Source organism: Chrysemys picta, chromosome 1 (assembly GCF_011386835.1).
Source record: "Chrysemys picta bellii isolate R12L10 chromosome 1, ASM1138683v2, whole genome shotgun sequence".
Taxonomy (NCBI): domain Eukaryota; kingdom Metazoa; phylum Chordata; order Testudines; family Emydidae; genus Chrysemys; species Chrysemys picta.
Window position 1 is genome coordinate 143,896,108 of NC_088791.1, and position 15,599 is coordinate 143,911,706.

General features: G+C 43.4%; 1 protein-coding gene across 12 annotated transcripts in view; it reads left to right on the forward strand.

The window, feature by feature from the left end:
* Window positions 1–7: 7 nt before the first annotated feature.
* Window positions 8–15,599, forward strand: part of ING4 (inhibitor of growth family member 4) — a 41,196-nt gene continuing 25,604 nt past the window's right edge. For 3 of the 12 annotated variants that reach the window (XM_065585705.1, XM_005291287.4, XM_065585675.1), the window contains exons 1-2: window positions 102–241; window positions 11,419–11,537. Coding sequence is in view for 6 of the 12 variants with exons in the window: in XM_005291287.4 (XP_005291344.1) it covers window positions 11,471–11,537 (67 nt within the window). In the remaining 6 variants the exon portion in view is untranslated. Of the gene's footprint in view, window positions 242–7,099; window positions 9,962–11,418; window positions 11,538–15,599 lie in introns of those variants that run through there. The other 9 variants (XM_065585720.1, XM_065585671.1, XM_065585679.1 and 6 more) reach the window with 9 other exon arrangements.

The window sequence follows — 15,599 nt, forward strand, 5'->3', positions numbered from 1 at the left end:
CCCATCCCCCTGCGGATGCGGGCCAGCCGAGCCGTTGCGGAATCCGGAACAAGTAATAATTCAAAGCGGCGCCTCACGCAGCCGGAAGCGGCCCTGTTCTACAAGGAAGTACTTTCGAGTAGGGGAGGAAGTGACGCCTTGTCGGACGGAAGGACAGAAGTTACTCGGTTTCCGGCCCGGAAGTGTCTGTGTTTGAGGCCCAAGATGGCGGCGGGGATGTACCTGGAGCATTATCTGGATAGTAAGAGCCGGGGCGGTGCTGGCTCCTGCCGGGAGGGTCGTTGCCTGGGGCGGCTCTTGGTGGGAGCGGGTTCGGCTCGGGGCGAAGCGGCGCGCGGGCTTCCGGGGCTCGGCCAGACAGCTCCAAGCGCGCGCAGTCCCGCCCAGGGCGCTGTGGCGCGGACCGAGCCCGGCTAGCTCCAGTGTGCGGCGGCGACGGGGATTAAAGCGCGGCCCCGGCGTTGTGGCCCCTTCCCCGCGCTTCTGGGGTGGCGGACTCGCCCGGGTGTTGCGGAGCTGTTCGTGGTCCCTGTTCTTCTTGTGGTCTCTGGAGCCCGACTCGATGTGGTCTGGGTCAGTCCCATACACCTGCTCTCGGCGCCAGATCCTGCCTCGGGTAGGGGTGGGGCTACTGGCTGCTTCCTCTTCTGCACCTTCTCGTTTGCATCCTTTCCTTGCTGACCTCTCCTTTCATCTCGGTTGATATGTTGGGGGGACGGTGTATTTTTTTAGCTTTGTTCCCCCTGCCCCATACTTCACATTCAACCCGTGGAACTTGTTGCCACAGGATGTTGTGAAGGCCAAGACTATAACATTTAAAAAAAAAAACTAAAGTTCATGGAGGACAGGTCCGTCAATTACTATTAGCCAAGATGGTTGGGGATGCAACCTCATGCTCTGGGTGTTCCTAAACCTATGAGTGGGAGTGGACATTCCAGAAGCTGGGAGTGGACACTCGATGATTACCTGGTATCTTCATTCTGAAGCATCTGGCACCGGTCCCTGTCCGAAGACAGGATATCGGGCTAGATGGACCATTGGTCTGACCCAGTATGGCTGCTGTTATGTTCAGAAAGCAGATTGTTTGTGCCAGGCTCCTGCAAGAGCTGGTAGCCACACAGCTGGCATTGGTGTGGGTGAGGATTAAGGATATGATTCTTTCATGGAGGTTTCAGAAGTCACGGAATCTCTGACTTCCAGCAACCTCCATAACTTCAGCCCGCGGCGGCTGGGAGCTGTGGGGTACCCCCGCTGCTTGGCGGTGGGGGCCCCCGAAGCTCCGAGCGGGCCCTCACAGGTGCCTGGCTGCTGGGGGTGTGTGCGGACCCTGCAGCTGAGCTTCCCATTTTGTCATGGATATTTTTAGTAAAAGTCACGGACAGATCACGGGCTTCCATGAATTTTTCTTTATTGCCCGTGACTTCTCTGTGACTTTAGTGATGGTTTGAGTAAAGAAGAGAGAAAGTAGTTAGATTTCAAGTTCTATCTCCTATAATTGACAAAAAACATATTTTTCTCCACTCCCCATGCCTCTCCCCACCCACCCCCCTTGGGAAGCAATAAAGGAGAGTGGATGGTATTCAGTGTTTTTCACTTCAGTATATGGGTGGAGAGGGTGGTGGTGATCTAAATTCCACTATATTTATGATTTTTCTTATATTTGTATGGTGTTTGTTATGGCTGGTTATTTTTATTTGCATAGCTGTTTTAACATTTTCCTTGCTTGTTTTTTGTTATAGAGAAAATGGTAATTTTATAGGTGAAGCTGGTAGCACCATCTTTTAAGATTACCTGATACTTCTCATTATAAGACCCTCGCTTTCAGTTGCTTATGACTTTACCAAACTTGATTCATTTTGGGGGGGGAAAGTCTTGTGAGCTGATTTTTTTTTTTTTTTTTTTTTTTTTTAAATTTCATCCAAAGTAGTTCAGTTGCTTCAGAGAACAAGTCTAGGAGAAAATGTTTTGCTATATTTAAAATAGATATGTTAGCAACCTATTCTTTAGATAGTGCTAGCATGTGTTAGGGTAGGGACTTGAAATTTGGCAGGGAAGTTGCCCTGGTTGTCAGGATTGTGCCTTTTACCATCCTGGAGAAAATTCACCCAAATACAGTAACTCCTCACTTAACGTTGTAGTTATGTTCCTGAAAAATGTGGAACGATGTTAAGTGAATCCAATTTCCCCATAAGAATTAATGTAAATGAGGGGGTTAAGTTCCAGGGAATTTTTTTTCACCAGACAAAAGTCTCTCTTTTTTATATATATATATATATATATATATATATATATATATATATATATATATATATATATATATATATATACACACACACACACACTATAAGTTTTAAACAAACAATTTAATACTGGTACACAGTGATGATGATTGTGAAGCTTGGTTGAGGTGGAGGAGTCAGAGCCTTACTGCTACTGATGATGAACTAGCAATTGGCTGAGCCCTCAAGGCACTCTACAAGGCAGCAGGAATGGAGGGAGGGGAGACAGCATCACCGACGGAGACAGACACTGTGTGTGTGTGTGAGAGATGCGCATTTCCTCTTTAAGTAAGCTGACCCTACTCTTAAGTACACTGCCTTGTTAATTAGATCAGCTTGCTGAGACTGAAGCTGCTGCCAGCAAGCTCCCTCCATTCTGAGCCCTGTCCTGTGTCCCCCCTGCTCTATGGAATATGGGGTAAGTGGGAAGGGGGATACCCTGACATTAGCTCCCCCTCTTCCTCCTCCCCCCCCCCCCCCCCGCACAGCAAGCAGGAGTCTCAGGGAGCAGCTCCAAGGCAGAGGGCAGGAGCAGCACATGGCAGTGCGGGGAGGGGCAATTGATAGCTTGCTGGGCAGCTGCTGCACAGGGAACTTAGGGGAGCGGGGAGCTGATAGGGGAGCTGCTGGTCAACCCTGGTTCCAAGCCCCCACTAGCTATCTGCAACGGGCTGCTCTTCCTGCAAGCAGTGGACAAAGCAGACGGCTTCCAAACAACATTAGGAGGGAGCATTGCACAACTTTAAATGAGCATGTACCCTAATTGATCAGCAACGTAACAATAAAACAATGTTACCCGGGACGACTTTAAGTGAGGAGTTACTGTATGGCCAAGTTACAAGTTTTTGGGGGGAAAAATCTGTTTGCACATGCTCAGTATAAACTTGTTGGAACTTAAAAGCTAAATTCTCTGAAAATTCTTTCAGTACTGAGTATGCTCTAGCTTGGGGCTGCAGGGGCCAAACAGCACTTCCCTGCAATTGCCACTCTTGGCTGCTGTGGGCCAGTGTGGCACTGGAACTAAGAGCAGAGAGACTCTCCCCTGCGGTCTCAATTCTTTCCCTGCTGGGCCCAGGCAGTGTGGAGAAGGAAGCTGCCTGAATTTAAAGCAGACAGGATAAGAACCAGACTTGGGGAGAGTAAATTTGGCAGGAAAACTGGGATTAGCTGGTTATAGATACTGAGCCAGGGGCAGGAGAGACAAAGCTCATGAGGAGCCAGGGTATGGCGGGAGGACTAAGACTAGCTGGGCAAAGATATTGGGGAAAGGGAAGGCTCAGCCAAGGTATGTATGGGGGAAGGGAGGGAGACTGGGAGCTAGTGTGGAGTGGTGAAGAGGGAAAGAAATGGATTTTACAAGGGACTAGGGCTCAGAACCGGAGCTCAGAGGAAAGGACTAGGACTGACTGGCACTGGAACGAAGAGAGAGGACTAGACAAGGACAGGTTGGAAGGCATAGGAACAGAAGGCTCTGTGACCACCGGAGTGCACACTTTCTAGAAGCTAGACTGGAACCCAAGATTCCTGGCTCTCGCCATTCATTTGCTGTCAGCAAATTGCTGTGAAACCCACTGGCAAAGTGTCTTGTACCTCTTCTGCATCAATCCATGTAGAGGACGACAACCTACTATTGCTGTCAGTTACTGCTTAGCTCAGGTGCTAGAGGTCTGTGCAGTGGATTTAAAGGTTTTAACCCTGCTGATGAGCCATGTGGGTGTCAATATATCACATGATGAAATTTGTTGTTGTTTTTTCAGTTTACTTTTTTAAAAATTTAGGAAATTACCCATTAAAAAAACCTTCTTATAAGAACATTAAGGTTTCAAAGTCAAGCTTCCAGAAGTTAGGAAATGTCAGAATTAAGGTTGCATGTTCTTTTAATGCAGTTTTATGTGTGTAATATGTGGGTTGCCTAACACTTCCCACTGTAAAAATATTTTTCAGTTCTAACACCTCTGTGGTTTGCAGCAGGCCCTTAAAATTTGGCAGAGGGGATGGTTCTAGGGTCAGAGACTCGCGTCTTGCTGTCCCTGTGAAAACTGAAAAAATTATAAAACTGTAAAACATCTCCATTTGCAGTTTGTATTGTACTCTGCAGAGCATGCTAGGCTTGCTGTTTAAAAAAAAATTGACTGTTGTGTCTGTACTGAGCATGCCCCAGCTTCGCTGAGCCTATTCACAGACAGACACATTTGAACTGAGCATGTCCTCCAGCAACTAACTTCATCGTGGTGAAGCAGCTACACGCCATGAAAACATAGATGCAACAGAGGTGGTGGTAAAGGAGGAACATGTCTCTTTAGCTTTCTTCCTCTCTGGTGATGACTGTGTGTCCCCTTCCTTCAACTCTGTCCAATATCAGAGGATTTAAAAATGAAAAGGCTTCTCCCCACTTCCCTAAAACATGTCCTTCTGCAGCTTTTTATCTCCATTTAATGTCCTAAACCAGGGGTTCTCAAACTGGGGGTCAGGACCCCTCAGGGGGTCATGAGGTTATTACATGGGGTGTCGTGAGCTGTCAACCTCCACCTCAAATCCTGCTTTGCTCCAGCATTTATAATGGTGTTAAATATATAAAAAGGTGTTTTTAATTTATAAGGGGGGGGGTCGCACTCAAAAGCTTGCTATGTGAAAGAGGTCACCAGTAAAAAAGTTTGAGAGCCACTGTCCTAAACTATTTTTTGTCCCCTGCCTCCACTATTGCAGAAACTGGATCTGCTATGCTGTAGCTATCAGATCCTGTAATGGGAGGAGGAAGCTAGATAGTGAAGCACTTTCTCCTCCCCTGCACTAAGGAAGCCGTGGGTAATAAGCGAGAGGGAGCAAAAAGGAGGGAGATTAGAGAAAGAACTTGGGAAAGGAAGAGTCTGGGGTGACGGTTGGGAGAGAGAAGGCTAGGGGAGGGGGAAGGAGCTCCTTGTTTTGTGGAGAGGAGCTTGTGTGTATGTATGTGGACTCTTAGAAGAGCCTGTGTAACAAGTCCCTTATGTGTAGAGGCAGTCTGTGTGTGTGCTGTTTGCGTTTGCTTGATTTTTGGGGTTGGAAGGCCAGAGAACGTGACATTTTTTTGACTGGGATGAATGAGACTAGTGACTGTTAGAGATTTTGTAGGGGGTGGCAAATGAGTGTAATCTTGGGGGGCAAGTGGATGGCACAAGAATGTGATTTTTGTAGCAACCAAAGGACCCTTGAGGACTGTGGCCTCATTGTGCTAGGCACTGTACAAACGTACAATAAGAAGATATGATCCCTGCCCTGAAGAGCATATTATCCAAGGCCCTATGTACACAGTGAAAGTTCCACTGGTGAAATTGCCCTTATATTGGAAGGAACTGCTGTGCATCCACACACACACACACATTTCCTCCCACCCATGCTTCTCTAGATGTCCACTGATGGAAATGTTTCTATCCATAGCAAGTCTGCACCACTGGGAATTAAATCTGTGTAGTGCAGCAGGGACTTGTTTCACTTCCATGGCAAATAGTTCTCCTGCTGCTGTCTCACACTACAATGGTCACAACAGATTTGAACCCTCTGGGAAAATTGAACCAAAGAGATCCAAGGTGCCTTGACAGGTGGTAGAACTGGGCTACTTTCTGAATAACAGTGTAGAGTGAAGGGTAAGGAGCTGTGACAAAGCTATCAAAGAGATCACAAGGGCAGCTGTGGAAATGCCCACACAAACTCCAAGAAGCCCATCATCAGGGTGGATAAAAATCAATGATTTTAAAAAAAAATCATATTTTAATATTTAAATTGGATTTTTTTGATAAAATGCTTTTTGAGGAAAAAACTTATCTAAAGATACATTATAGCTCAAAAATATCAAATCATGGAATAGGGATTATAAATTCTAATTCTATAGTATGAGACAATATAGTCATGTAATGTTTAAAAAAAGTTTTGTAAATGAGTTCCAGTAGTTCATGGATTAGGGACCCAATCTTATTGGGTTCCAGGGGCTTCTGTATAGATTATTTAGGTTACTCTTTCTATCTACCCAATGGGACTCAGTGCTCAGTCTAGAAGAGAACATCAGAGATGCTTAGGTTTGCAGTTCTCAAACTGTGGATTTGTGTCTCCAGAGATAACATGCTTGTTAACATCAAAAATGTTTTTAAATAAATAAATAAATAAAATAGAGGTGAGAAATAACAGATCTCAACTCTATTGTCCCTCTGCAAATTTGTGTACGCAGAGTCAATCCCTTACCTATCTCTAAAAGTGCAAAGTTTCAAAAAGTTCAATGAATAGAAGATTGTTGGGGGCGGAATAGATCTGGACAAGAAGAAGAGGTCTGGAGATAAATGTGAGAAGGGAGGGACAGGCAGTAGAAACAAAAGTGAAACTGTTTGAGCAGCATATTCCAGAAGTCTTGAGGTCTTTCTGAGTGTAGTCTTCATTGATTTGAGATCCACCATACCAAATCAATGTCGGGGGGAGGGATAGCTCAGTGGTTTGAGCATTGGCCTGCTAAACCCAGGGTTGTGAGTTCAATCCTTGAGGGGGCCACTTGGGGATCTGGGGCAAAATCAGTACTTGGTCCTGCTAGTGAAAGCAGGGGGCTGGACTCGATGACCTTTCAAGGTCCCTTCCAGTTCTAGGAGATGGGATATCTCCAAAAAAATTTTCTCACTAGAAGGGAAAACCTATAATGGCCGCAGGCCATAAAAGAGACCCAGTTTGGGAATATTTTGATGAAGTTCCTCTACCTGTGGGTAAGACAGGCATGTGTGCAAAATGCAAACAGTGCAACAAAGAAATGCAAGGCCTGGTTGCCCGAATGAAACAACATTATGTGAAGTGTTCCTTCTCAGGAGGAAGCTGCGTTGAAGATGATAAAAGAAACATGTCTGAACATGCAGGATCTTCAGGTTGGTAAACGTTTTTATTTCATACTTCTTTCTTAAGGACTACATGTCTTCCTTCTGGACTATTCTTGAATTTTCATGTTTGAGCAAAAAATATAGTTGTTACTCTGTGGTACTATCATTTTAGATGCAGTTGTGATAAAAAATAAATCACTGAAATAAGCAGATCTTCCTTTTACAATTTCACCTTTAAAGTAGTAAAGTAGTACTGTCAGTGAATGCAATGAGTAATACTAAATGAGCAGTATGGTAATAATAATTAAATAACTGCATTGACTTATTTTGTTTAGGAGACTCCATCTTCAACATACAGGATTCTGATGACTATCCACCTTCAAGATCACCATCATTTTCTATAGTTTCGGAGTTATCTGCCAATGATAGTGTTTCAGTCACATCGTATACGTCACATAGCCACAGTATATCACTGGTAGCAAAAAAGAAAAAAAAAAATCTCCATCATCCAGAAACAACCATAGATAAGTCTGTGATACGAACCAGCAGATTACAAAAAGAGGTAATTGATGAAAAAATTGCCCAGTTTGTTTATGCAACAAATGCTCCTTTCCATATGATTGAGAACCCACACTTCATTAACATGGTTCCGTTATTAAGACCAGGATACAGTGCACCCAACAGAGCAGATGTTGCAGGCAAATTGCTGGATAAAGTGTATGAAAGAGAAATTGAGCAGTGTGCAAAAGGTCTAGAGGGTAAAATTGTTAACCTGAATCTCAGTGGGTGGAGTAATGTCCACAATGATCCTGTTGTATGTGCTTGTGTGACAACAGAAGAAGGGAATGTCTTCCTTACAGAAACAATTGATACATCAGGAAATGCACACACAGCAAAATACTTGTAAGAAGTAGCAGTAAAAGCTATAACAAACTGTGGGGGGGAAAAATCAGATGTCTAGTACGCAGCTTGGTCACAGACAATGCTGCAAATGTATCCAAGATGAGAAGAAATTATTTAGAAGAGAGTGAAGAGAGTCCCAAGCTAATAACATACAGTTGCAGTGCTCATTTGATGCACCTCCTAGCCAAAGACTTCAGTGTTCCAGAAATAAAGGGTAATGTTGTTGAAATTGCAAAATACTTCCGTAATGACCACTTTGCAGCCGCTGCTCTGTAAAAAGTGGGAGGAACCAAGTTAACTCTCCCACAAGACATGTGATGGACTGTTTTGAACACTGTGTCAAGAACTGGCCTAATCTGATGAGTTTGTGAACAAATCATGAAAAAATAGATGGCACGGTCACAGCCAAAGTTCTCAACATGGGGCTTAAGAGAAATGTTGAACACATGCCAAGTACCCTGACGTCTATTTCTGGAGCCTTGAACAAAATGCAGGGAAATAGCTGTTTTATTGCTGACACTGTTGAAATTTGGAAGGAACTGAGTGAGATCTTAAAAAGAGAAATGTGCAATGACAGAGTTAAATTACAAGCATTAAAGGAATGAATGGGACAAGCACTATCTCCAGTTCATTTTCTTGCAGATATTCTCAATACTTGGTACCAGGGTCGAACCTTAACTGCCGAAGAAGAGGAGTTGGCTATGACATGGACATCCAGCAATCATCCCTCAATAATGCCAACTATAATAAACTTCTGAGCTAAGGGTGAACCGTTCAAGAAATATATGTTTGCTGATGATATTTTAAAGAAGGTCACACCATTGAACTGGTGGAAGTCACTAAGCACTTGGATTCAGAGACTGTTGAAGTAATAATCTCACTTTTAACAGCAGTAGCTTCTTCTGCCGCTGTAGAAAGAATATTTTCTTCCTTTGGACTAATTCATTCCAAATTGAGAAATCGTTTGGGACCTGAAAAAGCAGGAAAGCTTGTTTTTCTTTTCCACATTATGAACAACCAGGAAAATGAAGGTGAAGACGACTGAGTTAACTGCAGAAGCCAATATTTTCAGTTTCTCATGTTGACCTGGCTGACATAGTCAATTTAATTTTTTTTTTAATATTTCATTTAACTATTGTTAATGAAATGTTATAGTTTTTTAAAAAACAACTTGAATGTTTAAATTAAAAAATTCATATGCTTGTTTTGTTAAAATATTATGTTTGCTGTGGAAGAAAAAAATCCAGAATATATAATGTCGTTGTTTTAGTTAAATAAAACAATTTAAGTATCTGTCTGGTGATGTCTTCCTCCTAATACAGCATGGCAAGAAAATCCTCCAAATAGTAATGATTAACCTGTTAAACTGGAGATAGTTCACCTCCCAATGACTTCATAAATATCTGTTTCAATTACCTTTAGTAAATGAAATAACCAAACAATCATTCATTTTCTCATATAGCTGTAAAACTAATCTGAAAAGTTTTCAAAATAAATCACTTAAAAAATGTATAGTGTGTACCTTCTAAAAATGAAACCTACATCTATCTCTGAGTTGTGAAGAATATGTATTAAGGGTAAAACAACCAACAAGAATGCACTTTTATGTACAAATCCATGATTAAAACGAGTCTTCCTGACTAGTGATTTAAATCATGATTTAAATCAATTTGATTTAAATCAAGTCCACCCTACCCATCATTCAGCCTAGGTTGCTTGCAAACAGTGTTGACCCTGTCTGGAGGCTCCCCAGAAGAGTGCTGATAGCCATGATGAGATAGAGCAATAGGCGGCTAGCACTGATGTGTCTACTCAGAAGCTGCTTGATACTCATGGCATTGTCCTGGAGGCCATCAGTCAGGACCTGCTCCAGATGCAGATACTAGGATACATCTGCCTCACAGATGACAACGGAGACAGCATACTAGGGAGATGAGGGGCCCTCAGCCAGTAAGTTTTTATTGTAATACATAATCATTGTAGCTTTTTTGGGGGGGGGGGGGGGGGAGGGGAAGGGGGAGGTGGACTTTCTCCAAGGCTTGCTTTGCCACCTTTTGCTTTTGTAAATGGGTAAATATAGCTATGTCATTTGGAAACCTCTCCATTTCTCCTCCTCATTGCTCTGCTCCACCCCCATCCCACACCTTCCAAAATGCTGCTGAGACTACTTGCCCCAGCCTCTCCTCCTTTCTCCACACACACCCATCTCCTCCTGCCACCACTCTCCCTTGTTCAATTCCTGACGCTTTCATTTTTTCTTCCCCCATTGAGCCATGTGGTTGGGTACAAAATGGCAAACAGCAGCAGCAAAAAAAATAATTCCAGCACAAATGGCCCATGATGTGTCATAACATAAATATAGAAGCAATTTTGAGAGCACAAAGCTTGAACACAATATCTGCCAGCCTCTGTGTCGTCCAGTAATACATACATAGCTAAAAGTACAGTAATATAATTGCATCTTTTCAGTTATATTAAAACATCATGTTTAATACAGCATCATAAGCAATGTCATTCACTGTCTCGAGCCTTTGGTTTAACTGCATGCATAACCGTATAATACAGCAAGTCAATGGAAAATTACAGTACTGCTGCACAAAATAAGGGGGTTCAATGATTCATCGGCATTATTAGTTAGCATATCCGAGTAACTCACTTAAACCTGTTAGTGCAGCGTATCACAGGTTTTCAGAGATGATTATTTATTTTTAATCCTGATTTTTTCATGTCTCCTGGCATATCAGAGAATTTCTGGGACAAGAGGCGTTCTAATTTGGTATTGCATCTGAAGAAGTGAGGTTCTTACCCACGAAAGCTTATGCTCCCAATACTTCTGTTAGTCTCAAAGGTGCCACAGGACCCTCTGTTGCTAATTTGGTATGCACATTTAGGCAGTGCATGTTTCCCCATCCCTTCCATTGTATGTCAGGATACATTTTCTCATTTATCAAGCAGCAAATCTGGCAGAACCACCTCAGCAGAAAACCTTGCAGTCTCCCTGGCTAGCCTCTAGCCCTCTTGGATAATGTCTTCCTTTGCCTTTTGGGACTCTGCATCAGAGTAATGTGTTCCAAGGCCAGGACTGCCTGCGGTGGTGTAACTGGAGTTCTAAATAAGTCCCATATAATGCATCATTTTCCCGCACTCTATCAAACTGTTAAAGTAAAGATTGGCATCAACATAATGATACACATCCTTTTTCTAGGAATCATTTAAAGGCTGCTTACCATCTTGCTCTGGGTGCCAGGTTGTTGGGGAACTATGGTAAACTAATGTGAAAATGGCCAAAAAAAAAAAAAAAAGGGGTTGGGGGAGGGGAAAAGATACGTTTTCTTTTTGGGAGTGCTGAGTTTCCATATCTACTGCATTCACTATGGTTACTGACTGACCTCTGTTTCTTTGAACAGTGCCTGCAATAGACATACCTTACTAGAAAGTTCCACTGATGCTTGCTGCCTTATGAATTGGAGCACAAGAGAAAGGACCAGGATACCTGGATCAGCTACAGACTTCTTGTGTGACCCTGGCAAGTTGATAAATCTACTCTGTGCCTCAGTTCCCCATTTGTAAAATAGGGATACTACTTCCCTCACAGGAGTGTTATGAAGATAAAGCCCATTAATGATTGTAAAGCATATAGATACAGTAACTCCTCGCTTAATGTTGTAGTTTCGTTCCTGAAAATTGCTACTTTAAGTGAAACGATGTTAAGCGATTCCAATTTCCCCATAAGAACTAATGTAAATGGGGAGGGGCTGGGGTTAGGTTCCAGGGAAATTTTTGCCAGACAAAAGATATATATACACACACATACACACACACACACCCTATACAGTATAAGTTTTAAACAATTTAATACTGTACACAGCAATGATGATTGTGAAGCTTGGTTGAGGTGGTGGAGTCAGAGGGTGGGATATTTCCTAGAGAATGCCTTACTGCTAAATGATGAACTAGCACTCGGCTGAGCCCTCAAGGGTTAACACGTTGTTGTTCATGTAGCCTCACATTCTATAAGGCAGCACAAATGGAGGGAGGGGAGACAGCATGGCAGAGAGAGAGACATCCTGTGTGTGAGAGAGAGACGCGCACTGCCCCTTTAAGTATGCTGACCCCACTCTAAGTACACTGCCTTTTTAAGTAGATCAGCAAGTTGAGACAGCAGCTGCTGCCAGCAAGCTCCCTCCTACTCTGTGGAGATGGGGTAAAGGAGTGGAGGGCAGCAACAGGGGGAGGGGGACACCCTGACATTAGCACTCCTCTTCTCCCCCTCCCTCCCTTGCACAGCAAGCAGAAGGCTCCCAGGAGCAGCACACAGCAGATGTGGGAGGGACAGCTGAACTGCCCGGCAATTGATAGCCTGCTGGGCGGCTGCCGCACTGGGAACTTCGGGGGGCTTCTGGCCCACCCTGATTCCAAGCCCCCACCAGCTAGCTCCAAAGGGCTGCTCTTCCTGCAAGCAGTGGACAAAGCAGGTGGCTGCCAAACAACGTTCTAAGGGAGCATTGCACAACTTTAAACAAGCATGTTCTCTAATTGATCAGCAACGAAACAACGTTAACCGGGACGACTTTAAGTGAGGAGTTACTGTACTATGGTAATGAGGGCCATATAGGTAAGTAATATAAAGAGATAATTTAAAAAACTTATGGTGGAGTCCCAACGAGCCACAAAGAGGGCCTGGATGTGTTAAGATAAGCAATTAATTGAGAGAGTGTGGGACAAGAAGATAGTTCTTTGAAGCTAATCTAAGCAGAGAGAGAGATGGTGGGGTGGGATGATGCAAGAAGAAATGCTCACCCTAATAAGAAAGGACACTGTGGGCAACGATGCTCTCCAGCAACAGGCAAGCTGCATCTTTGTGCTTCAGAATATTGAGATTGAGGATATTTTTCACTTTCCCCACATGGTCCCAGTCATTCTCCCACTAATCCAATCCTCAGGACAAGGAGAACTACTTAATCTGTGTCTTATCTGTCTCAGACTTGATCTTTAAATTATTTTGTTATATATTTGTGAATGCTTTGCATGGTTGCTGAAGTTCTGATTGTGTTTAATAAAATTTGTACTGTTTAATAAAGCAGCAGTGGTGTTATTGGTTTCAAAACGCAGATGCCAAGGTTTATTTAATAGCATTAAAATGCATAAAACCAGAAGAAGAGATTTGAGGACAGGCACCATTTTTCTGTTGTGTTTGTACCGTGCCTAGAACAATGGCATCCGAATTGCTCATTTGGGACCATAGGCACCTCTGCAATACAGCTAATTGTATAATTCAGTATATATTCTACCAAAACATAATATGTTGCTGTCTCCTGTTCTCAAAGTGTGTGCACAGAACATTTTTGACCATGGCACTTCTGCTGGCAACATTGCTAACAGTGAATTGCACCTTGGACTATTCAGATTCGGCAGGTAGCCTCTGCACCTCTTCTGTCCAATCATCAGCAATTACTCCTCCTTTAGTCTCAAATTATGTATAAAAACAACATACAGCAGTAATACAAGGAAGATGAGTCCCAGAACAGTCTGTCTGTGTCAGACCTTTCCACCTCCCCTTCAGCCTACCAAATGCATGCTCTATAACCATCCTACAGTGGCTTAGGGTATAGTTAACTAGTCTATCTGTTCCTGTCAGGATTTACAGTAGCTCCTGTATAAGCCAGGGAAACAAGAAGGTGGTGCTGGGTCATCCAGAATAAGTTGGTTCCATTTCTTCATTCATGTCTGGAGTATAGTAGGGGAAGAGAACTTCTTGTTTCATTTTTGTGACTAGTGCTGTATTTCTGAAGATCCTGGTATCACGAACTTTTCTTGACCCATCCAGTGTTAATGCTGGTGAACTGTTGGGTCTTCAAACAAGGCTACAGAACCATGGAGTAATTGAATGGCAAGAGCTGGTGAGGGGGAAACAGAATGGGCACACAGGTCCTTTCAGCAGATCCCTATCACAATTGGGATCTTTTCATACACAGTAAAGAGCTCCTGTATTACCTACCTTGATCACATGATGCAGTGTCAAATGCTGAATAGTCTTGTACACACTTTGCATAATAGCTCCAACTGTAGATCTTTCATCACTGAAATGGTTTTCCACTGATTTGGTAACAATTGGTGATGGCCAGCTTCCAAATAGTGATTGTCACTCACTTCTGCGTGCTGAGAGGTGCTCTCATTCTGGTCTCTGGCCCTGCTTCATCAGTGCCCTCATGCAGTCTGAAGTTTTGAAGCTTTCATCATCCTAAATCTCCAGATTATCAATGCTTTTTGGCTGGAGCAAATAGCAGCATCCCTCCAAAGGCAGTTGATCAAAGAATAGATTTCGTTGGTCTGGGCAGATTCAATTTCTGGGTCCTTCTCTGAATTTCTCAAACAATTTCAAAAATTCTCAGTCACCATGGGTACTACATTGCATGCTTTCAGATATTCCAAGACCCGCTTTTCAGTCTCAGTAATGGACAGGAGCACAGTATATCTCCATCACTGTGACCGAGTTGTTTAGAAATGGCACCTTCATCAGCTAAATTCCAGGATACAATGAGAAGATTTTAGGAATTAGGCCTCTCTTCCCACAATTTCTCTGGCCTCCTGGAAGTATCTCACAATCTGGAGCAAAAATTACTCAGAATGCAGCATGCCTAGGAGCAGTGCAAGGAGCCCTGGCATGTCTATCCATACTGGAATTGATGCAGCACAGCCCTGCTATATGAATATAAGGCCCCAAAGCAACGTATCTTACCACAATGCAACTACAACAATGTGGACACATGCAATCAATGTAAGATGCATCGGTTTTACTACACTAATGGAATTCTTGTGTGTAGACAAGTCCTAATGTAAGATAAGACACAATAAGTAAGTAGTCAAATGTTAGAGAGGGAGGGAAGATGAAGGGTAACATATTGTGCAATTACATAGGCTTTCAGTGTGAAAAATATTAATGGCTGTGAATGGTAACTTGTTTTTATATAAATATCAGTAATCCCTCTGCATATCTATGAATGTTTGAGTTTTTTATGGGATTTTCAGGATAATGGCAGATAAGTCTGTATATTCCTCAAGGGGAAAATCAGCATAGTGTGCTGTGTGAATGCCTGTGGTCTTGTCTACAATGGTGATGGCATTAGGGTATCTGTAGTTGCAGGGTTCAGTGAAAAGCAGGCTGCATCTGTACTGTGGTGTTAGCTTCCCGTCTCAAGAAAAGACTCCACTGGGGGGAAAGAGCTCTGAAAAGGCTCCAAAATCTTCCTGTTCCTGGCGCCTCTCCTTACCACAGGGGAAAAAGACTTCAGCAAGGGGGGGAGGCCATGGGGAAAGGCTTAGACAGCAGGGAGCTGTTGGAGCCTTTTCCTGTTGCCTTGCCCCAGCCTCAGTCTCCCTGATGCTTGAGCCTTTTCTGGGCTGCATGGACATAAAAATTGCCGTGTAGATGGGGAGGCACTGCTTGAGTGTGTAGAGAGCCAAGTAGGGTATATGCCCTAAGGTTTTGGTGTGTCTTGACTTGCCTATGCAGTGCCTCACCGTCTACACTGCTGTTTTATACATGTACTTGGATGGTGGACAGTATATGTACTCTACATAGTGATGT